At 46.3% G+C, this 25,255-nt stretch overlaps 1 protein-coding gene across 16 annotated transcripts in view; it reads right to left on the reverse strand.

Annotated features, from left to right (window-relative positions):
• arvcfb (ARVCF delta catenin family member b) overlaps window positions 1-25,255 on the reverse strand; it is a 215,336-nt gene that overhangs the window by 58,428 nt on the left and 131,653 nt on the right. For 11 of the 16 annotated variants that reach the window (XM_035639699.2, XM_035639698.2, XM_035639702.2 and 8 more), the window contains 5 exons: window positions 20,110-20,268; window positions 19,651-19,671; window positions 16,076-16,213; window positions 13,917-14,557; window positions 7,822-8,327 (listed from right to left, as the gene is read on the reverse strand). In XM_035639699.2, the coding sequence (XP_035495592.2) occupies window positions 7,822-8,327; window positions 13,917-14,557; window positions 16,076-16,213; window positions 19,651-19,671; window positions 20,110-20,268 (1,465 nt within the window). The remainder of the gene's footprint in view (window positions 1-7,821; window positions 8,328-13,916; window positions 14,558-16,075; window positions 16,214-19,650; window positions 19,672-20,109; window positions 20,269-25,255) is intronic. The other 5 variants (XM_047330951.1, XM_047330953.1, XM_035639704.2 and 2 more) reach the window with 2 other exon arrangements.

The following is a 25,255-nucleotide window of genomic DNA, read 5'->3' on the forward strand; positions in this document are numbered from 1 at the left end:
ATTTATGAATACGTTATAATGCAGCGCATCTGACCCAGAGTTTATACTTTGTTGTCACTCCTCATGTACTGGTCCTTCTCACTAATCAGAAGTTGCCCAAGGCGACTGCGTATACGACCACCAACAACTCACGGGTGATGCCAAAGAAAACATTGCATTGGCGGAGCGGCCTCGTGGGCCATTTAGTCCCGAAGAAAAGCCGCGACTCCTAGATACGGGAGGGTTTGGGGTTTGAGACGACAGATGCGCAACAAAAGAAGGCATTGTGCAACGCATTCAGTTGCTACATCCCGAGGTGACATCCACCAACTCATATCAGCGCTTGGAACAGCGGCACAGGCGGCTACATGACAAGTGTACGGCCAGAAAGTCAGGGAAAGTGGTGACGCCCCATCTAGCAAACAGAGCACCACATCGGAGTCGTTTGCCACCGTTACTCCGTGTGAAATGGTTCACGAACACCACGGCTATTCCCTCCTGATTATAATCTCAAATCGAATCGCAATATATTTCAGAATAATCACTTTTTTATATTTTCCCAAAATCGTTCAGCCCCAATTTCTGTATATTAAAACATAAAATGTACCAGCATCTTGGCCAAAGCATGAGCATAGACACACTTTGTAGAAACGCACAAGGCCGCATGTAAACTTCCAATAACACTCCAATGTAACGTACGAGATACCTGGGCCGTCACACAATAAGCCCCTCTTTTTCTGGCCCCCCCCCCCGGCCTGTGTCCACCATTACCTCCGGTACTCCGGCTGAAACACTGCTCAGGCTGGTGGAATCACTCAGCTCGACAGCGACCACATTTTGCCAGAGGGGAGGAAAGGGACGTGTCTTTGCCGCGGCTGCGATCCATCAAGCGCGACACGCAGCCCACGGACGGAACGTTATTAAGGATGACAGAGTGCGGTGGAGGGGACAGTCCCGATCCCACGTCATGCCAGTGTTTCGGAGCAGCGACTCCATTAGTCCGTTTGTTGACCTCTATAAGATTGTCAGGGGCGGGCGTGGTTAGGGATGCCCCGCCGTCCCACGGGATACTGAGGCTGATACTGAGCAACTGTGATGTCACAGACCTACCAGTTTGGGTTTATTTTTTATTGTCCTTTCGGAAAAGGGACGTCAATAGTGTGCTTGCTTAAAGGACCAGTTCAACGTCACCAGCTAACGTCACCATTCAGACATGAGAGAGGTATCAATCTTCTCAGCTACGTTTGGGCATCGAAGCTCAAAGTGTATTCCTCAAAATGTTGAATTATCCCTTCAAAAGTCTAGAACTACACCGATCTGTTAGCGAAGCAGAATAACATATAAACGGCAGCTATTTGCACCACACCTCTAAATATTGACTGATACAGATGAAAATACAAAAATACTTATATATACAAGGAATCCATGAATAGCTGTGGTACTGTTTTTTACCTTCCGAATGGAAATCTTTAGTGTTGGTTAGGAATGTACTTAATTCTGGTATATAGACAATAGCAGAAAATCTGTAATTCATGGGCCATAAATACCACAATTCCAAGACTTTACCATGATATTCCATAACTGAGTATAGTCTCCATTATCCCTCTCTGATTTATTAATGTGGTTTATCCGCTGAGACAATTTTCTAAATGGGTAAACAGTCTGCGTGAAATGGTCGTGAAGGAAACCATCTAAAGAGCAGCCAGAAATGAAATGAATCAGCGCAACAAATTGTGAAATCTATTGTGATATATTCCTGTGAACGGAACCCATTCAGCTATAACAAAAATAATCTCTAAAGACCTCTATCCATGAATTTCCATTAATAGGAGTGCACGTTGAGAGGGCTTACGAGGAAAACATTTTGATCTGATATTTACATCAGATATCAGATATGTGATTTGTTCCCTTTTTTTTGGTCTTAAATCCGATCCAGCCGCGAGACAGTAAGAAAACGTACATTAATGCTGCCTCTTCAATCATTTACTGCCACAAACACGCAGTCATGATTTGTCAGATTTTTGTCAGAGCTGTTGTCAGATATTACCCAACAATGCTTAGATGGAAACCGGGTGTGTATTTGTCAAAGTAAATGACATGATGGGGGCATAAGAGACACGCTGGGATCTAAGTGTGAATAACATCTTACCTATACTGTTTCTCTATTTACTACTTTTCCATTCTCTCTCCGATACCTAATGTGAGGGCTGGCGGGACAGGGACTGGGAACGGGACAGGAGCTGTGGCTACGGCTAATTAAATTTTCCAGGCACCACTGGCGGGCATGTTGCTCTTCAAGCACGGCTATTAACTTAGTTCTGCCCATTACCGTTCTCCTCCTCCTCCTCCTCCTCCTCCTCCTGCTCACCCCTTATGCCATCCATCACACTCACGGTGTTAAAGACAAAGGCTGAGACGGTTTAGGGGGGGAAAATGGTGCATTCGAGAGATATGAAAGAGGGAAGAGAGGGACGAGTGGACCCACTCTGTTCGCTGCTACTGCAAACGCCGTCTAGTGAGAGAAAAGGAAGGTGTGTGTGTGTGTTTGGGAGGAGCTACAAGGCAGGAGGCGGAGAAAGCAGTTCATGAAATTAAGGAGGAAGGATAACAGAAAATACACACACACACACACACACACACACACAAACACACACAGTATTCCAATGATGAACTCAACAGGGTTGCCTCATGGCACATCGAGTTTCCCTCCTCAAAAATGACGTCACTGTATTCTGCATCACATCATAAGGACCACGTCCAGGAGTAAGACTCACACCTACGGTGTGTGTACGTGGGTTATAGCAACACACACTGTATGTGCTGAAAACGAGCTGAGACCTGAACACTGAGCGATCCGTTTGTTCAAAAAGAATCACATTAGGTTCCAGTCGGCGTCGTGAATATGATGAATATGATGCACTTTGTTTGATCACATACTGACTGAAAACTCATTAATCAGTGCCGCATTTGATTATGGTTTTCATTTGCATCGTTTTCGAACGCCGCCGCCGTGCCCGCGTGCGTTTGATTAAGTGGCAATGATAAGACTATAACGGCGAAGGGAAATTTTTAATTCAATTGGTATTTGTATTACCCATTTAAGTACAGTAGAGTAATCCCTCTCCTTCACTGTCCTTGCTATGCCCTTGGAGAAAACACTGCCAAGCGGCTGGCAAGTGGTGATTTACAAGTGAAGGCTGTGTGACTGTGAAAAATATCTATCGTCTTGTTCCTATAGTGGTAATAGAGTGGGTTTGAGATGCACTAATTACAACAATAAAACAGCGTCAAGGGGTTTAACCCAACTCTAAGTGTTCCAATGTCTGATATCACGAATATAAATCATATTTAAGGCTGCTCCCGTCGATATATTAATATTAACAATGGGCGCGATGACTAATGTGAGAGGGGTCGAAGATGATTATTGCCCAGCTCTTTTTAATACCACATTTATTGTTTTGCTTCAGTCTCGCTGCTCTCGTCAACAGGCATAGTGCCTTTAGAGGAGCGACAAAAAGATAGAGCTGCTTCTTTTCTCATAGGAAATGAAAAACATAGACCCAAAGGTAGTTCAACACAGAGAGAAGACTGGGATTAAGTTCAGTGGGTGACAATAAACACGGCTGCAGGTTAATTCTGGCGTAGCGTCTGCTCCGTGTGTAAATAGGCAACTGATTGCTAACGCATTCGATTTACCTGGTAATGATATGACAATGCAGTGTTAACATCTTATTGTGCTGCCCCCTAGTGGTCAAAAAAAGGTCTGTAATACTATTTGCCAGTTTGTCAGCAACTCATAAAAAAAAAAAGAAACCCACAAAATCCTTGCAACAGACGTAGAAGTTTCCAGACATCTTTACTCTTCAGGGCCTGCCAACGTGAACTATATGCATTTCTCTTCCATACGACAACGGGGTCCACCTGCCTGACCGACACCTGGCCAGACTTAGACATCTCCGCTTAATAATCTACGTTTCCACAGAGGGAACTGCTTGAGGGCACAAACGGCCCAGGGCCCACCGACAGGGAAAATAGAATCACCCTGAACGGTTACAAAGCTCTAAAAATATCAACCACTGGCCCGTCTGTCTTGTGTGTTGGAAAATAAAACCGCTCGGCTCCTTCCACGTCACCCGTTTCCCCCGCTGCAGAAAACAGAGCTCGCTGCGGTTTTCACGGGGACAGGGCAAACTCCAACAGCAAACCCTTTTAAACACATGGACTCATGAAAAAGGGGCCTCTATTTAAAACCCCACCAATTATATTTAATTGTAGTAAAACACGGCCAATTCCAGCCACACGGGCCGAGGCTGTAAGCTGAGCTCGCGTTGTGACGGGCCTGTTTTCACTGGGGCCGGAGCACCGGCGATGGGAACCCGAGGCTGGAGACGGAGAGAGAGACGGAGGCGGGACGGGCGGAGAAACAGCGAGAGGGCCGATAATGAATGAAGGAGAGAGAAACGCATTTGACCGACTGAGTGAAGGAGGGTAGATAATGAGTGAGAGAGGGACAGAGGAGGCCAAAAATTAAGAAGCCTCCCTCTCTGCTCCGTCCTTCTTGTCTCGTGGCGCAGGGTTATTTTTAGCTATGATGTGGAGCAACACGACGCTGTAAAGGCAATCATTCCTGCTGTGGCAGAGTCATCGCTCACCGTGACGTCTCTGTCACAGCAGAAGGAAACACGCACACGCACGCACACACACACACACACACACACACACGCACTTACGTTTACATGCGCAGTACAGTTCAACGAGGGCGTGGTTTTAAAGGGCCGGTATCAATGTCAATACCTTTCAATTGAAGTTGTCAATGGCCAGTGTCTTGTGCCGATCTCCGCCCTTTCAGGTGCCACAGCCTCATAGCACGACACCCAGCTGGAAACCACTGGCAGCTGCCGAAAAGCACAGCTTGAAAAACAATTCTCCCCGCGAAAATCACCTGACACGTACCCTCTGTCCTGTCTCGGGCGGTGCACGTGCTGCGTTTTGCACGTGCAGAAAAACTTCCAAAGCGGTGGCGCATATCACTGGGAAGGCGTTCTTGTGTTTTCGCACGTGGCAAGGCCAAGAGCATCAGGTCAAACGAGTCGTGTGGGGAGTAGACCCATGGACCCACACACCCACGACTGTATTCCCCAGATGACATCTAGCGGGTCAGGTAGATGAAACCCTATCATTAGGGGTGTGACGATGCACTCAGCCCAGGAGAACCAGACGGGACGAGATTTTAACACTATTTTTAAGAAAACTTCCATGACGGAAAAAACATGACTGTCTTTTATTTGACAGAAAGTCACAAAATGCAAAACAATGCAGGTGCATTTAGGAATGTTTTCACTAATCATCTCGTAATAGAATGTCCCTGTCATTTTCCACTACGGTGACCGGCGTCGTATCAGCTGCAATGAAAACACAAATGTCTCTCGTCATTGCCGTGGCTCCAGCGCTTGACTGTGGAAGTTGAGGTGCAAAGGCATTTTGCAGCAGAGAGCCGTGGTGGTTCTGTCAGTGTCTTTGCGTAGTGCTTGTGTTAGCCGCGCTGTATGGCAACATTTTCTTACAGTGCTTACATGTTGCCCATGTCTTGTCTGTCACTCTGTTGCCGTTTATTATTTACACCGCGAACCCAAAACGCTGCCGCAAAGAAGATTTAAACGTGGCGGGGGTCATCTTCTACGCCTTCAGACTCCGACACCATTCTACCTGCAGCTGGATACTCGTCTGTCAGACAGCTTTACACCTCGACGAGAATAGAGCCTGACCCATATATTTTGGATGGCAGATAATATCGGCCAATATTAGCCTTTCACAAACAAATCGGTATTGGCCGATATGTTTTTTAGGTTAAATACATTTATTTTCTTATTACAACTTCTATTTGTTCGGTTGTATTTTAAAAAAAAAAAATCAATTTATAGTTATTTATGATAAAGTTTATTATTAAACTAAAATATCAAGACTCAATTACATTTCTTTGTCATAAAGGTTTGATATCGACATCTTAGGAATCATCGACAGCTTTAAATATACATAATATATACATATCGGCCGATGTAGCGGTATCGGGAATCTTGTACTCCCTAATATCAATATCGGCATCAGCCGCAAAAAATCCATATCGGTCGGGCTCTAGATGAGAAATATCGTCACGTCTTAATACCCCTACCTCTCATGGTGTATGAATTACAATACTTTCTCTTAAAGAACATATATTTCATTACTGAAGGCAGCTAACTACTTTTTTTTTTTTTTCCCCGGAATTAGTGGTTACCCTGAAGAATCCCTCTTCTTTCTATTCGTCTCTTTCTGATTAAAGTTTTGTGTAATAAGGATTTAGTCATCAAACCCTGTCTGATTTTTTTAATGTGATCCTTTTCATTAAATGGAACGACTTCATGACCAAATAATTATCTCATGGACGTTTGCTGCTCTTTGAATAACCAGTAACACAGTGACAAGCACTGGATCTTTCCATATAGGAGACCTGGGGACACAAACTTATTAAATGGTAGATAAGCTAATAGCATTTAATCAATTTCTTTCACATAAGCAAAATTGTGAAAACTGCCGCCTGTCATAATATCGATGTGTGAGAAATGCAAAAAAGAAAAAAATCGTTTCAATATAAGCCAGTATTATTCACAGCCCTGCATTACTATGCAGTGTATAGGATTATGACAACAAAGTCAGTAGGTTCTTGGATGGCATATATAAGTGATGGCAGGTACGAAGCCGGAGATTGGAAAAGACTGGCACATTAGGGCCCTATGATATGAGCTTAAAAGCAGCACTTTTAATGCTTACTATGCGAGATAGACTTGTGAGACCAATTAGTGGGGATGAAAGCCCGCATGCCTGGCTGCAATGGTGCTACGCAGGTGGGTTTGGAATAATAAAAGAACCCTTTACCTATGGAAGGACAATTGCAATTGATGTTTTACTTTAGGAATGCAATACACCCGCATTGTAAATTTACAAGAAAAGAAACAGTGTTTTCGTCACGGAACACACGTCACGTTATGTTTGAATGGATGACCCTAAATGCAGGACACGGCTTCAAGTGATAAAGTGAAGATTTATTGGGGGGGGGGGGGGGGTGTGAGGATCCTGGCAGGTTGAACGCTGAGGGCAAAGAGGGAACTGGCGATGTGTACGATGGAGCCAGAGAAAGCTGAACGAGCAGAGCGGGGAGCGAAGGCTGAAGCGGTGAGTGGGGTTGGATGACTGGCCAGCAGGTGGGAGAATGAGCTGAGGAGCAAAGTGATCAGGGAGGAGGTTGAGTGAACCTGGAGATTCTGATATATTTATGTAATACGTATATCCAGTGAAACATCTCACCAACATACACATTTTGTTCCTCGCAGATTCAGGAAATGTTTTTCTTTTTTAATTTGGTGACATTGCAGTAAAGTGGCTTAACAAGATTTTCTGACAACAATCACCCCCTGGAATGTTTTAAACTTGATCTCACAAAATCAATCACACATGAATTTAATGCTGTTGCTTGGCAACGCGGTGGTGCAGTGTTGAGCACTGTTCCCTCGCAGCGAGAGGGTTCGGGTTTTGCAAGCGCTCAGCCTGCTGGAGTCTGTGTGAAGTTTGCGAATCGTCCCCGTGCCCGTGTGGGTTTCCTCTGAGTGCTCTGGTTTCCTCCCACAGGCCAAAGACATGCAGGTTATAACTGGTGACTCTAGGTGTGTATGTGAGTTTGAACGGTTGTCTCAACATGGCAACCCTCCATTTTCCCAATGACCAGATATCAGTAATAATTGCTGTGTGTTGTCCTTTTTCAGTCCCATCACATGATCCTGTGTGTCATACGAAAATGATTATTCTTACCGGTGATGAGCTCTCGGACCTCCATGTCATTGGTCTTCCTCAGCAGGCGGACGAGGGCTGGGATGCCGTCGCAGTTCTTGATGGCCACCTTGTTGTCATTGTCCTTGCCGTAGGAGATGTTGCGCAGGGCGCCGCATGCTTTGCGGTGGACTTCCGATTTGGGGTGGTCCAGAAGCCCCGCGAGCACGGGAATCCCCTTCAGCTGACGCACATCCTTCTTGATCTTGTCATTTTCGTAACACAGGTGCTGCAGGTAGGCAGCGGCGTTGGACTTGACCGGGTCAATAGGGTGACCCAGCATGGCGATGACCTCGGGGAGGTCTGGGTCGCGCCAGCGCGGGTCCTTGCGGATGCTGTCGATGGAGGGTGAGCGCCGGCCAGCCATGCGGTCCAGACTGGCCATGCTCCCCCTCTCCGGCTGAGCCAGCGGCGCTGAATACATGCCGTGGATGTAAGGGTGGCGCTCATCGATCATCTCGGGCTCAATGGGGTCGTCTGGGTACCCTCTGGAAGACAGGAGAAGAGAGGACGGTGAGGACAGGGGAGATGGACGAGGCAAATGGTGGGTGACTCAGACAGATTTGTCTGAGAGAGGAATTAGTTAGCCGCGGGAAAGACTTACGGAGGCGAGAGCCACTGACTAATGAGGGGGAAAGGGAAAGCAGAGGAGAGGGTGAGTGAGAGGTGAAACGATGTGGGCGATGAGGGGAGAAAAAGGAAGGAGTGTAGGACAAAGAGTTGAAGGGGGAGAGGTGGGGATTTGTGGTCGGGACCTGTTTTTAAGAGGTGTGTCAAAAGGAATGTGGTGGCACGGCGAGCAGCATCCTCCTTATTAATCCCTCCCGGCCGGCTGGTGGCAACAAACACGCCAGACCTCAACACACATAAAGTCTCAGGGAGAGTGGTTGAGAGACAGGAAGAAAAAAACACTAGGCAGTTCACAAAGAAAAAGAGACAAAGGTAAACACTGAAGAAAAATCTTTGAGGGAGAGTCCTGTGATGTCTTTTTTTTTTTTTTAAGAAGTCCCAATATTCAGTGGAGATGGGATTTGAAGGCTTTTCCTTCAGGGGACAGAGGAAAGAGCTGTGCTGTCCCTCCAGGGACGACTCTGAGCCCCTGTGATGCCTCGGGGGCTCCCTTTGCTCGCGGTGCCGAACACGAGGACGCAGTCGCTAAAATGTGGATCACGATCACCGGCATCTCTGCTTGTATCAGCATCATTGTCATTATTACTGTTAGGGCTGGGGGGCTTAAACAGTGTTGAGCTCCTCTCATTTTTGATGACGGAAATATGTTTGGCCACTGGGTATGAGAAAACTTTCTCTACTTCCCAAAGCCTCTCGGAGTACATGATCTACGCTCTATACTCCAAAGGCGGCCACATCAATTCTCCATCGGAACATGGGCGAAAACGTAGTCGCTCAATTCCAGTGACAGATCATGTGTTGCTGGAGCGCAGCCGTGCTTATATCACTTACAGCTCTTTAATCTCAGGAGTAGTTTTTCACTCGGAGGGCCAACTCAGACGACGGAGTCAGGGGACTCGCATTTTACTCTGTCAGAAAATGGGCTCCGAATATTTTGGAATCTCCACTAACCGTAACTTTTTTGAACACACACCACTGAGCAGTCTAGACGGGATCGGAGAATGGTTGGTAGGAAGAGGTACGACACGGGGAGAGGAACTGAATTAGGATTGTGTACTTATGCCCAGCCATTCCCCCACAACCCTCCCCGCAGCGTGAGACCCGTTTACCCACGTTACAAAATCCAGCTGGTCCCCTCTCACCATCTCTGACGCATGGTGGTGCGACAGAACGGTGTGGCCAAAGCCGGCGGTTGGCAGGGATTTCCAGATCCAACACTCATTTTTAATGAGTTTTTCTGTTAATTATGCATTCAAACAGTTCTTCCCAGGCATGCTGGGGCAAACTGATATGAGAGATGAACTAAGAGGGAAAAAAAATCCGTTCGAGCAATGTAATGAGTAACTAAATACCCTTTTTTTTTAAGATGGACGGAAAGAACATTGAAAAAGACGGAGTGAGGTCCTGCATCCACATGCTGTGGATGGGTGTGGCCAACCATTAGGTGTCGTGGCACACCAGACCAAAAAGTAAAAAAAAAAAAAACACTGACTTGAACGCAGCTACATTAAAGGGGCAGTCCGCGATTTTGGAGAAAGCTTGTCTCTCTCTCTTTGTTATTGTCGATGATTTTACTGCATTGACTGAGGATCTGGAGCATCAGCTCTGTGGAGAACATGTTGGACAGCCTGTGACCGCAGTATGGAAGAAGGGGCCCACCGGGAGCCCCGAGCGCAGCACATCATTTGGAAAACGGCCGCTGCTCCGAGGTCTGGCAAAAAAAAAAAAAAATCACTGACAGACTCCATGGAAAAAAGAGGGGAAACTTGCGAGTATTTGTGCACGCGTGCACGTGCCGGCGGTTACTAAATGCTTCCTTGCGTACACTGCGATCCGAGCACTCACTCCCAAACTCGGAAGCTTTCAAATGCTGTGGGACAGTGGACGTGACGAGGCAGCGGGAGGCAGGGATAACCCTCCTAAAGAAAGGGCAGTGCCCAATCTCGGCGCCATCGCCGTCTCATCGCTGTCTGCGTCCTATACTGCCGCAAACAGTATGTGAACACCGCCTCTTCCAAACCCGGTCTCTCTCTCCGTCTCTCTTTGGCTTTCTCCCTCGTTATCTGTCGCACTGTGTTTGTCGCGACACTTCCTCGCACACAACACTTCAACACAAGGACGAGACGTACAGCTGTGTGGATCGTGACTCATTCAGATCTGCGCCGATGCGACCGGGCTTCTCGGTAAAGCGGGCGTCGCGAGGCTGAGTGATGGGAATGTCAGGATTTGCATTTAAATCGGCGCCATTGTGTGTACAGGGAGGGGTGTATTCACGGGATGCGAAAGGGCCCTCCACTGCCAGCCGCGATGCTCCGAGCGTGATTACAGCAGATCACTCTTCTCATTTTAATTGAGCTGCTGAATGTCCGGGATATTCCTGTGTCTGTGCTGCTCGTCTCACGGTGCGTGGGTGCGTGCTTTGTTTTGTTTCTGAGACACAAAGAATAGAATGAAAGATAAACAGATTCAATTACTCATGTGGACTTTGTCACATCCTCACTATTCTTCATCTCCTTCTTCTTCCGTCAATTACTCTCGTCATCCTACAATCTCGGCATGCGGTGCCTGACCCTCTTCCTCGGGGAGGCCCGTGAATGAAGATAAACTGAGAAGGATTAGAGACTCGGAAGAAGATGTTGTGCATCTCATGTGTACACATCGCCTCTCCGTAGAGTTTATGAGCGCGTCACTGGCAGGCCCTGCCAAGCACACTTCTCATTCTGAATTATGGGCAATAATTGTTTTATGATGCACAAGAGTCTTTGCGGGACAGAGAACAAAGAAGAGGGGAAAAAAACAGTAAAGCTCAGGGAAAGAAAGTGAAGCTGGAGTGTATGTGTCTTGCCACTTTCTAATTTCTCAGGCCGCTTTAGCAACATCATTCACCGCCACCACTGCTTGTTTTCATTGCTTGAGTGACATTTGTTGGAGAATATTGTTTATAATTTAGGGGGCTCTTCTAAGAAACCTCAGACATGACAGAGGGGAAGTATAATATTAAACAGAATATTTGGCTCTCGGTGAAAGCCTCTTGGCAGGACGGAGGGGGGCTGAGCTGGCGAGTATCACACCACTTCCACGGGCCGTTCCCTGAAGACACCACTGGATTGGAAAGAAACCCCCTCCCTCTCAATTAAGCGATTGTGTGACCGTATGCATGTATTCACACGTCCGTGTGTGAGTGTGTGTGTGTGTGTGGTGGATGCATGTGGGCAGGTGAAGCAGAGCGGGTCACCCAAGGACAGATGAGCCATTAGAGATTAAGCCTTAAGACGCCTCTGTAGACAAGCAGAGTTCAAAAGCAGCTATTAATCACAATGGTGTGAGGACACACATGCCCAGAAAGGTGCTCATGGACACACACACACACACACACGCACACACACACACACGGGGGGAGAAAGGAAATAAGATGCACTCACACACCCAGACAGAGGGAGAGAGAATGTGCTTTATCTGCAGAAACGTGAGCAGGGATTAAGGGAATGGAGATGCCCGTCCTTCCCTCAGTAGCTACAGTACATAACAGGGACATTAACACTGAAATCCGAGAGTGAGCCATGCTCACACATCCAACCTCAGAACCTTGAGAAGGAACACATCATCATCATTCTCATGCATATGCTAACACACGATGGATTCCACAGCGGTAAAAAAAAATAAAGACATCTTGGTGCCGACGCAGGAATCCATTGCAGTACTGAAGATCTACATTTTTTGTGGCGGATAATTGAGGGCCTGCGATGCAAACGATAAACTGTAATTAAGGCGCTTTTAATTCCCAAATTCATTACGCTGTAGCACTTTGGAGCCACCGCTTCCTTCTCGGAGGAATACACGAATTGCAGTGTGAGCGCACGGGAGAGCCTGATGTTGAGGTGTTTTCAGTTCCAGCTCCAGAGCAAGAGTAGAAATATTGTATTGTTTGCAGTCATGTGTGGCTTTGAGCCCGCGTGATTGCGGTTGGGCATCCCCATGAGCATCTGCAAGCAGGTGCACGGGAGTGTGTGTGTCTGTCTGTGTGTGTGTGTGTGTGTGTGTGTGTGTTTCTGACGGGGTGTATGTGGCTGTTGGGGCTGTGTTGTGACACATGTAAGGCAGGCTACAAATTGCCTGTCACAGCAAGTGCCTCTCACTTGGCGGATGGGGGAGTGACTCATTCTATGAAGATGTGGATTCCTATTGACGTTGTGTGCGTGTGCGTGTGTGTGTGTGTGTGTGTGTGTGTGTGCGTGCGTGTGTGAGAAAGAGCTACCGTGTGTTTAAGTGTCAGAGCATGTAAAAGTGTGTAAAGACACAGTCTGATTAGGCATCTGCTCTTTCATGCCTCATACATGTCAGTGGAGGGGCCTTTAAATCCAGCAGACTGTGTATGCATCTGTGTGTGTGTGTGTGTGTGTGTGTGTGTGTGTGCGTGTGTGTGTGTGTGTGTGTGTACACAAGCTTAATTAAGAGCACTCCAACAGCGAAACTACTGCACTGTCAAGATGTCAGCAAACCTGGATTCAGCATCACCTTTGATCATGATATAAAAAACAAGCTCAGAGACTAGGACACACACTCTTCCCAGTCTTCCTCCTTCCTGCCTCTCAACCTCCACAGCCCTGTTCCTTTAGATCTGTGTTCGGGCCTTAACACTTTGTCCTAAGATTGGCGAATAGGTACAGAGAACTTGCAAATATCAATCTTCTATACAGATCACCGCTCAAAAGAAGTCTTTGTAGACATACCAACTCAACTCCCAACCCCTAGTTCAATTAACTTGAGGGTGGGCATTTGTTCCGGGGCCCCCTTTGGGCATCAATGAAATGATTGGAAGCTTTGGGATCTTTTTGCTGGCAACTGTTTTTGCCTCCTGGGGCAAGGAGTGATCCTACCCTAAAGAGAGATACAGTCAGTTGAGAGATAACCGACAAAAGCCCGTCCACTCTCCTTCCATTCCGTCTGTCGTCCCCTCGCTCACTTGTCATCTCTCCGATCATTCTTTACCTTTGACACAACACATGTTCACTATCCATCCGCAGCAAAACAGCATTCGAAGACTTGTTTTTTTTACCTCAAGCAAGTTGCTCGAGGAGAGAGAGAGAGACATCTGTTTACTTGTGCACGGTGTAATGTAGTCTTTTTTCATGGCAAGAACAAGACAAGTATCGTCAACAGGCCTGATCTCCTCTGGTGTCGAGGCAAAGTCTGCGCTCATGCATATGAACAGGAACACTCTGTCCAACATAAAAAAGAAAAAAATGTGTTCCGTATGCACTTGCACACCTTCACGAACAGATCATCTCCTACACGCTCCAGTTGGCCAAAAACCTTCAGCCTTAACACAATCTGTCAGGTTTGTAAGTATCTGTATCTCTGTAATACCTTTGCCTTGAGGTAGATTAGCAGACTGTGTATTACAGTGTAAAGAAAAACCTTTACTTGCATTCTGCATTTTTTCTCACCTGACTCTGGGCCCATCACGGAGGGGTTCCCGGTGGGTGCGACCCCGGTTGGCCCCCTGCAGGGTGCGTCGGTTGGCAGTGGAGTAGTCGGGCTCTAGCTCGTACGGCTCCTCCTCCTCAGGGCCCAGGCTACGACGATCATCCTCCAGGCCATAAGGCTCGGCCTGGAAGCGCTCTGGCTGCGAGCGGTTCAGATCCACAGTGCTACTACCCATAGGAACCTGGGGCTGGGCGACATGGCCGTAGTCATCCTTGCGAATAGGAAGCGTGTAGCTGTTCTCCGGCCGGTAGCTGTTGGGCAAGTAGGGGTAGCGTGGCGGCCGGAAGTTGACGCCGCGCGACAGGCTGCCGTAGTTGTCCGTCAGATCCACGTAGCCGTCGTGCAGGCCATAGTGGCGAACGTACTGGCTCTCAGGCGTCTCGCCGTAGGAATCGTTGTAGGAGTTGTTGTAGGAGCGCGTCAGGGTAGAGGTCGCTTGAGGCGTGATGAAGCGATCCCCTCCATTCTTCAAGTAGCGCCTATCGATGGAGTCGGTGTAGCTGCCCAGTGGAGATGAGCCCTCAGGCAAGGGCAAGCCATCGGGGCCAAGGGGCACCTGACGCACTGTCCGTGTGGTCACCGTCTTCACCATCTTGGTCACCTGTAGAGGGGAACAGATGCACCCGTCAGAGAGTGTGGCATGACAGATTGATATTAAAGCAAACCTGTTTAGACGTGTTGTATCCCGGCTGCATACACACAGAAAACCATGGTGTCCAATACACAAAGATGTGTGATTGTCTACCTGTATAATCATGACTTTGTTAGAAGTCCAAGAACTAAAACACATTTTTCAAACCTACTGTAAAAGAAAAACTCATCCATTCTTTTTTGTGTTGCATTTCACTGTAAAGTGATACAATCATCAATCCAAATTTATTCATTCTACAAACAAAAACATATACTGGCTCTGGCTACAACACGACAACGCTGTTGTAAGGCACCTCTAAACTCAAACTGTTTTGGTCATGGACCTTGATTTCTACTCCCAAGAGAGCGTCGCAGGGCAGCATCCCGCTCTGCAGCTGGAGGACTGTGATGACCGTGTTTCTATCCTTCACGCTCCCCTCATCCTATAGCTAAGTAACTCTTCCTCTGCTGGTCTGACTGGAGAGTTGCAGACAGACAACCCCCCCCCCCCCCCCCCTCTTTGGGCTCTTTGCCACTTAGAGAAACCAGTTTTTCTGTGCAGTGAATTCTGCTCTGGCCGATACTTGGCTATTTTGTCCATGGCAATAAATTGATCTTCAAAATGAATGAGGTTGATGGGGGGTGCCGGTCCGATGCAGTTTCGGGTCTGTGCCTGACAAGGTCTTGAAGAGAGGTTCATTCCCACGTGATGAGCACAGACCGACAGTCTGAATTTCTTGTGGAACAATTAAAAAAGAAAAATCATTCCACTCATTCTCGATTCTGATGGGTTTAATTTTCAACACCAGCCCTCTGAATTGTAATATGCCTTCTTTATTTTCCCATCAAAGGCATCATTTCGATTTCAATCAGGAGCAAATAAAGGCGTGTAACAATATCAAGAAACCGCAACAACGCATCAACCGTCGCCACAGACGAGGGCGCCAAGAGCAAGAGCGCAAACCACATGTCCACCACGGCATCCTCATTAATTGTGTTCGAAACAAAAAGAAAATCATCACCGTCCTTGTTTCTCGATCCCATTCTGACTGTGAGCTACACAACAAAGCCTATTTCAGGAGCGCCACGGTTCATTTCCATGTTCTGAGTAATTACTGAGTAATTTACATTTGTTTCTGATGGCATTCCGCCACGGCCTTGCACGGTTAAAAATAAAGGGCTCATTTGCTCGATTCACATTAGATAAAGCCTGTGTACTGTATGACCTGAGAAAAACGAGCTCACTTCCACCCTCTTGATTCACAGTGGTACGCCGCCGCAGAACGCGGCTGTCCTTATGTTCATATCGTGGGCCCTGATGCTAACTCTGGACCTCAAGGGGCCGACGACGGCCGGGTGTCAGAGCATTGATTTGCCTGGGCACTATAGCTCCACGGGGGAAACCCCGCATTCCAGAGGGAGAGTCATGTCACAATGCTTTCATTCATATCGCTATCGTACCTTTTATTTACAGTATCATCGTACTTACATCCTCACATATCCTATTCAGCTCCGGCCTGCCCGAGCTGAGAGGAGAGCGTGGTGAATGCCACAGCATTCCGAGTCTTGGTATGCCGGGCTGCCTTGTACTCACAGAGCTTTTTTTTTTTAGGCCGATTTGCGAGGGCTGCAAAGGGAACCATCACGCAGGTTTCAAACACTCTTTGATGTGCGCTCAAGTTCACAAGGCATTAAACCATCAAGCGGGGGGAAAAAGCGAGGGTAGGTGGGGGCGCGTTTCGGTGGACCCTCTGAAATATGCTGAAGCGGGGGTAAACAGGGCTGAAAGAGAATCGCTAAGATGGTGGAGAGTGCGAGCCTGTGAGTGTGTGTGTGCGCGCATGCATGCCAAGTCAGGATTGTACTTAAAAGTGTACAGACAGGAAAAAGAACCACCACAGGAAATCATTCACAGGGTCGCCTGGACTGTTGACCAGGCTGCTAAAAATGGAGGCGGCAGGCGTCAAGCAGCCCTCTTTACGGCACCGTGAGAGGTTTCACAACCTCGGTGGCATTCGCTTTATTGAGAGCATAAATGGACACAGTGGCCTGAGGTTAGTGGGAAAGGAGGAGGGAGCGATTTTATGGGTTTTTTTAAGAAAAAACCTGTGATTGTGAAACCCGCCATAAACGATGATGACACCAGTGGAAATCTTTAGTTTTGTCCACGACGAGAGTTGGGTACAAGTAGGGGGAGGGGGTCAATGTGGCCGGCCTGAACTCCACTGACAAGTTGTCAGTCATCACCATCACCGGGTGGTAGGTGCAGCGGGCGATTGATTTTAGTAACCTACGTATGTAGTTTTATTTCTTGCTTTGCTGCAGAAGGTTCCTTTCTATCAGCCTGCAAAAAGTGCTCGTGAGAATAATGTTGTTCATTCCTTTCTGTTTACCAGTGACACTCATGACAGTTGTACCTGATCCAACTACCATTTGGCATTTTGCCTTCCTTTTTCCTTGAAAAGTGAATAAAGAACTCCTGCGTGCCGAGGGGTTGGCTCCCCGGTGTGAGCGGGGCTGCGAAAGTGCCTTCTTTTATTTGTTTTGCGCGGTCCCCTTCAACTCTCATTAGCTCACATCCAGACGAAGGGTGCGGAATGCCGCTTTTATTGGCCCAGTTGAGCTCGTCCTCCGACGTGACCGACGTTCCATTCAGCATGTCTGCCAGCGGGAGAAGAGGAGTGGACGATCGCCAAAGGGCGGCGGAGCGTGCTCGGGCCGGAGGATGGACGTGGATCCGATTGAGAGCGTACATGTGTTCAGACTCACCCATACAAACACACACACGCACAGGCAACCACAGTGAACTGGGCCAATACCCTTTGTGACGAATTGACTAAAAATGTAAATAGAACCAGCAGTTAATCCGAATTTGTAATCGGAAAACCTTGACCACCCCCCCTACGCACACACACACCTCTCTTTTCACCGATATCCTCTCATATACAGCAGCCCCATCTTACTGATCCTTTCCCAGGACTCTAACTAGTAATATTCCTGATACTAAATCAGCAAGAAACATGTTTACCACCCCAAAAACTTTTTTTGTGTGCCTGCAAATCAGGCAGATGGGAGAAGCCTCTGTGTTTCATCTTGCAGCAGTCAGATAGGGGATAACCATCAAGGGGAAGGAGTGCGCTAGCATTAGACAGTATGCCAAAAGTTTGCTTCTAAAGAATAGATAAGCACATAAATAAAAAACTGTGAGTTGGTGCGAAATGATGAGAGAGATAGAAAAGGAGAAGGACGAAGGGTGTGGGGTGTGAGTCGGAGAGAGGAGATGATGCAGAGAGGAGAGAGGAAAAGTGAGAAGGAGACATGGAAGGGTTCTCTCTGTGCGAATCCTTGGGCCGGGGTCGGGGACCATTTGCCGACACAGAGACGTCGGCTTCCAGAAGTTCACCCTCAGCACATTAATCTGCTTTTCTCCTTAAAGAGGCTTCAGTAAAACACCCAGCGCCTCCTCACAGCAGGACGGCGGGTCCTTTCGAAAAAGAGTGTCCTTCCTCTCCCCTTCCTCAGCAGCAAAGCCCTTGAGTAGCGCGAGGTTTTACTGCATGTGTGTGTTACTCCTAACAAGTTTTTAAAATCGTATGAATGTGAGCATGTCTGTGTGTGCGTGTGGCCACTTCCCTTGCAGTAAACAGGCTGGAGGGCAACGGGCCCTCCCTGATGGGGGATTAGAGCAGCCTTTTTAATTACAGTCTGACAGTCTCTAGAGTAGGAGCTCCACAACAGCTCTCCACTCCTCTGTGAGCCTACAACGGCAGCAGTTGACTGTAGCGTTGATTACCTTCGAGGGGTACGTCTCCAAGTGCAGAGGAGCAAAGTCGGCGCTTCCAACCCCCACCCCCCCCCTCATTTCCAAGATGTCGTTGATTTTTTTCTGTTGTGGATTCTGGACGGAATTTGTCTCCTGTGCACAGAGCGCGATGGATTCAAACTCAGCAGTGAAATGCTGACGGCGTCCCAAAAATGCAATGAACAGGCACACGCTGCTCCGATGAGTGTGCAGATTAGCGATATCACAAGACATCAATTCTCAGTATTGGGGTTGTCTTGCACTGCCAGACTTATCTCCACAGCGTGAGATAGTGCTCTGGCTGCAGGCGTTAACATTCTTCTATGGGGGATGAAACACTGGAAACCTTTTATTTCTCTCGCCAATCGTCATCTTGCCATTTTGCGCGGCACCAAGCCCAGAATGCCGCGAAGGTGCTAACTTGTTTTAACATTTACCGCTGTCATTGAGATTGAGGTTTTTTCCCCACAAAGACAGTAAAAGACTTGCGTCGAATGTTTGAGTTCACGATCCAAATAGTCAAACATTTTCAGTGTGTAGGTCGCAAGCTCAAAGGTTTGTTGTTTTCTTTAGCTGAGGGGACTTGAGGGCCGCCCTGAAGCAGAAAGGGAGGGTAATGCCACCTCCAATCGATTGCAGGCTCAAGACCACAGTCCTCATCCGGTGAGTCAGACCAGCAATCGGGTCTTGAAGATACTGGCAAACCACGTAGGTTAGCCAATGTTGCTGATTCTATTTATATTTTTAAAGATGACCATGAAGTTTCTAGATACTATTTAAATTATAAAGCCAAATAATACAGTGAAATTGTATTTCCTGTGACAGGGATTAATAAATGTGCCCTCATGAATAAATTGTGAAATCACAGCACAATTAAGAAACACTTTTTTATCTCGTATCATAATACTCCAGTGGGTACGCACAGTGTTGTTGGTGCTAAGCAGTGTTCTTTTTTGTATTTTGTACCTCCTACGGTGTCACTGAGGGATGATGAAAGATAAAAGTCATGGGAGAGAAATAAATAAAACAAGAGACAGGAGAGAAAAAGAGCATGCAAAAGAAATAAGAACACAGAGATTGAGTCTTATCCCAGGAGGTGGAAGCAGCAAGCGGTGACTTGATCTTTACAAAGTACAGACTGGAGTATTATGTGGCTTGTGATGAAGCAGACTGTGTTGCACACTGCTGCCGTAGCCTGTATGGACACACAAGAGAATGGTGGCGTGGTGGGCAAAGCCATACTGGTATAAAAGTCCACTCACCTCCACGTTAGCTGACATATCCTTACAGAAAGAAAAAAAACGACAGAACATAGTAGAGGACAAATCAACGAAAGGAGTATTGAAGAAGCGCAGCACTGGGGGAGCTGGCTCATGATAACACAATAATCAAATAAATAAAGCCATGAGAGGGGGATGAAACCACGTCGGACTGTGGGATTATGAGATCTAGCGTTCTTAAGGATGGGAGGTGGAGGTACAGGACTGTGTGGCTTGATCCATAACCATAATTTGAAATGACATTGAAATGGATCAAATGTATGGGTTCTTGCAGCCAAGGTTTTTTTTTTCGAATCCCTGTGTCACAATGTTACTACTCTGCAGTGCCCTCAACACCCGTAAAATATAATATGTATGGAGTCTTTTTCCTAGTATTTATTCAACACATTCATCAGTCTGCCTATGCCCTTGCGAGTTGCTGAGTGCGCCATTGCGCTTTACCTTGGTTTCTGTGCGCCGCGTGGTGCCATCGTCAGAGGTGACCACCGAGACGTGGGAGGTGGGGGTGCCAGGGTCCTCCTCAATGGTGACCGTCTCCTCCACCACCTCCTGCGGCTCCTGCATCATGGCCAGGGATGTGGCGTTACTGGGGCTCTGCTCCTGCACAGATAATAAGGAGAATAGGAGAAGTTATACAACACAGCTAGATTTTTTTTCATATCATCAGATATACGACATAATGAAACTTTAAATGGGCCACTGCAGCAACAGATTGATATTTGAATACAGCAGAGGAAAATAGAGCATGAATAAGAACAGCGCAAATGAAGGGACTCAAATGTGATGCCATCCATAATTTGCACTGAGACACTTGAGCATCGGCAAGTGGGATGGAAAGTCTGAAACGCTGCACATTAATAATATGTGGAAAATAACAGCAATAACGTATACTGAGACAGGGAGATGGATGAAGTGTTTATAAAACAGAAACAGGCATGAAAATCAGTGCAAAAATATCTAACATGAGGAAACGTAAGTGATTTAAAAATTGTATACACCTGCATTTTTAAATTGATTGACTTTGTCAAAGATATGCAAACTTTGTCAAAGATAAGATAAGATATTCCTTTATTCGTCCGACAACGGGGAAATTCGGATGTCACTGCGTGTGCAATATTTATATTAATTGTGTGCAGGTCAAGCATAATTGAATGCACAATGTCCAACTAGTCAAAAGACAGTTCTGGAAAAAAAATTTAAAAATTAAATAAAACAGACTACATCAAATATCAATATTTTTAAAATTAACTGTGAACGTTCTTAAAATTATTTACTTTAACAAAGTTCACATGCTTTATACTTATATCTTTGGTTAAGATTTTGGCGAGGAACAGAATTTGTTGAGGTAGGGGAAAAAAATCGTGGCTATGGTTACAGAAACACGGTTCTCTGGACTCGTAGTGGGAAACAATACAAACCCATCTGGTTCCACAGAGCAAAACTGGCTTAGCACCCAAAATAATGCATCTGTAAGCACACACACACTCTTGACAAAGCCTATATCGTGAAGAAAGGAGGAGGCTATGAAGATATAGTTCTTCTAGTTTGTTGTTAGTCCTGACAGTTCATGATTTATTTGGCCCTAATATTATATCCAAACACTGCAATGCAGGGTAGCTGGCAATTCTTCACCTCTGGAGACTTCAAATTGAGTAAAAGCCTCTTTCAAGGCAAGCAAAAGGCTGGAGGACTGCTTCTGATTCATTTTTCATTGGGAGGCCGTGAATCTGAAGAAAAAATGTCCATGGGCTAAGGATGAAAGTGAGTGTAGATACAACCCCCCTTCCACCTCCCTCCCCACCTGACCATGTGTGAAAGCGTGAGAGAAAATGTGCTTCTCGCTGCATTTCCTGCTGATGTGAAATGATATGAAGTCAGTGGTTGGATGTGCAAAACTGCGCGAGTGTGACAAAATTACAGCCCTCGTAACTGAGAAGGGAAGGAAAGCACAGGAGGCAATCGTTGATAACTAAAACAGCATGGAGTCAAGAGAGGGACAAGAAATCCGAAGTAATGGAGAGGGGCGGGGAGAGGGAAACAGCTGGAATTGGACGGTGTAGTGGAAACTCAAGGGGAAAAAAGGAGGAGCAGGGGGTTGAATACTTATAGTCCAGGTAGCTACAACTGACCTCAAAGATTTTTTCCAGGGTGTTTGATGTAACTTTAACAGTGTAAACTTCCCGTATCTTCAACTTCCAGGTGACAATATAGTTACTTTCAAATGTTTCACAAAACAGTGTCTAATTTATCTTCAAGATGCACTTTTTTAATTGAAGATCAAAAAATAAGATCCTGCAGTGTGATCCCTCCCGGTATCATAAATAAATCAATGAATCAAATATATGGGTAAGTGAGTAAATGAAGATGGAACACAACGTAAATGAAAGATTTTATTTTTCGCCTAAAAAAAGAAAATATTATGTATGTATGTAATAATGCAGATGAGGCCAAATCCATAGCACAACATCTGAACATTATATCTGCCAAATTTCATGCTGATAAAGTGAAGTAGAGCAAAGTTACAGATACATCTAAATACAGCTGTTATATAACAAAGACGGGTGTTTATCTCTCTCTACCAACACTCTTTGTAGTGCTGCTTAATGATGTCAGAGCTGCCGGTAGGGTAGTGACAGGTAGCCTCTGTGCTAACAGGAGCGGATTTATCGATCAAAACACATCTTATCGTGACATAACACTAAAGGTAAGACGAAGTATGTTGCTGTTTGACGCAAATTTTTGTGTCGCTTAACTTGCGTGAGTATCTGAGTTCACAGTCCTAAAAAAACAAGCTGAAGGAAAGCTGTGGTGAGAGATCGAGTCGAGCCACGGTGAGATCAGGAGAGAAAAAAGTCTCAGTGCTGTTCTCCACTGTGTTTTCATGAAACACTGCAAGCGAGCGAAGCCTCGCGGAGGAAAGCCTGCTTGTTTTTCTTCACGTCTTTGAAGACACGAAACAAGTGAACAGTTCGCCATTGATTGCTCAGCTCATCTCGGGCTTCAAAGCCCCGCACAATCCCCATTGATCTCAACTCTTTCTTGCTGATCAGTTAAAAGTTTGCACTTCTCGTGTTGGGGGACCTTTTCCTCCTGATCCCGCAGGCTCTTGCAGGCTCTCCGCATCCCCACCGGCGAAAAAGACCTGGGCCCGTATGCCTCACCTCCTTCAGCAGCAAAGAGAAAATGAGAACTTTCTCTGTTTACCTGCTCCACTCTGTCCACTAACTGGGAGTCAATTAGCACTCTGAACTGAGCTGAGTTAGGTCATTACACATGGAGAGAGGGCCCGTTATTGGGGTTAATGACTAGGAAGGCTATCTGCTGCAAAGAATTAGGTACATTGATCTACACACACAAACACTGCTTGGAAGGGCCTTTCGAAAGGTATTCAGAAAATGTCAGTGGCGACTAGTCGCCTTGTTCTGCTCAATTATAATTGTGAATTAACTTTGTGACTCATTGACCACCGCTGAAAACAACTATGGATAATACCTGCGTTCCTCTGGAAAGCTCAAAGGGTGAACCCAGGGGCCGCGCTGTCGAAAAAGGAATATGTAACAATACCAGCACCATCCGACAATACCGCTGTACAATTAATCAAACATTTTTTGCTTCCTATAATTAAATGAACATGATTATTTGCTGTACTGATGTTTGCAATGCTTGCTTCGCTGATAGAAATCTCTCCTCGATATCAAATCAAGCACTTTCTAAACTAACTGCCAGCTACCAGAGCTGGATCGAGATGTTTTGGCTTCGAATATTGGGGAACTGTCTTGCCACTGCAGCGGAGAGCTGATTTGTAGTTGCCTATAGTAGAATCATTTTCATATTTTATTACCAGGAGATGTACAGTGAAGAAGGACTTATTTTGATGCAACGCTTTGTACAAAATGTAGCACAACATGGAAGTGAAAGCATTAACCTTTTTATTTTAAAGGAGAAAGTGTGATTAAAAAAACTAAAATTGTAGAAATAATTGTGCTAAAAAATTTGGCCATAACCATGCAGCCCCATGCTGGGGGAACGTGTTTAAAACACACAGTGCTTTGGCAAAGCACTTTACCGAGAGGAAGGAGGGATCCTCAGAGGCTTGCTGACAAACTAGCTTCTTGATCCAAACTTAATGTGGTGTCGCTCACTCACTTTGCCCCTGCTCTCTCCATCTGTGCCCCTGCGCGCGACCAAGTGAGAGAGTGGAGTCGAACTCGACATTGCAGCCCCTAAATAAATGATTAAAAGCCGTCTGGCCGTGGGCTAGCACGGCTGTCTGGCGGTCTCGGGGGAATGCGAGGCTGATTCAGTGTCGAGGAGGCTCAGGAAAGAATGCATTTTAGTCAAGGGCAGGGGGAAGTGGAGCACAGTGAGTTAACGGCTAATGTCGGAGAGATGAATGATAAAGAGGCAGAGGGGTAGAAGACAGAATGTGATAGGGGAGGGGGGCAGTATGCAAATGGATATCTTGTGGAAACGGTTTGAATTAGCCAGTGGGATAGTGGAATATCTCCAGCTGAATCCTGGATAGGTGAGCTTATGATCTGAGGGCCGCAGAGTACAATTCTCCTATCAGCTGGATCAGGGAAACAAAAGGAGCGAGAACAAAAGGACACTTGAGCATCCATAACTCAACAATGTCCAACACAATCAATGCCTCCGACAAACAATACCCTTGACAGGCGCCCTCACGCAATCTCCTGTAGATTATATTTCATCAAAGTAGATCACGCAGGGACACGCGGCTCCTTAATGGCGACTAATCTCAACTGTGATGGATCGCAGTGTTGAGAAGGGGAACGAAGTTTAATACAAAAGCGGGAGATGAAGTGACAGAGCACTGTCAATTAGCGGTGGCCTGCTATCTCCCATCAATCCACGACCATTCATCGTCTGTGTTCAATACGCTGCTCAGTGTCGTCCGAGGATGGAGCGACAGAGGAAAATGATGGAGACGGAGGGAGCGCACGCAGATAATGGGCATCTCTATCCCGCCCAAGGAAAGAGTCACAACAAGAAAACCAGGGGTGTTGAAATTAATCGTTTCTGAGATGCATCGCGATGCGGAAGTGGACGATGCGGAAGTGGACGATGCTGCATCGATGCCGTGACGGACAATAATCGATTATAGATTACTGCCGTTACTTGTTGATTGTCTGACCGCGGCTGGACAATCAAGTTTTAGGGTTCAAAATTACTTCCTGGTAGTAGTAGCGCCTGTCAAGGAAATAGCGGACCCAGCTCAGCCAAGAATTGATGCTGTAACCAAGCTTTTATTGTTACGCCTGTACTGTATCATTTATACAAAATAATGACACGGAGACCGTCGTATTAACCAGCGTGATCCAAGAAGGAACAACAACAAATTTATTTATCACCGTCAAACACTACAGCGCTGTGATGTTTTGTAGAATACAGGTTACAGCAGGACTGTAATTTATTGCACCTTTCCAAAACATAAGGATTTATGTTTTGTTTTGATGACCATTTTCACACTAATAATGAAGATGGTAAGCTTAGATTCTATTTATTTTGATTTATAATTTAATCTAATGTTAAGACATTTATTTTAACATTTAAATATTTTCTTTTA

This window comes from Scophthalmus maximus, chromosome 3 (genome assembly GCF_022379125.1).
Source record: "Scophthalmus maximus strain ysfricsl-2021 chromosome 3, ASM2237912v1, whole genome shotgun sequence".
Taxonomy (NCBI): domain Eukaryota; kingdom Metazoa; phylum Chordata; class Actinopteri; order Pleuronectiformes; family Scophthalmidae; genus Scophthalmus; species Scophthalmus maximus.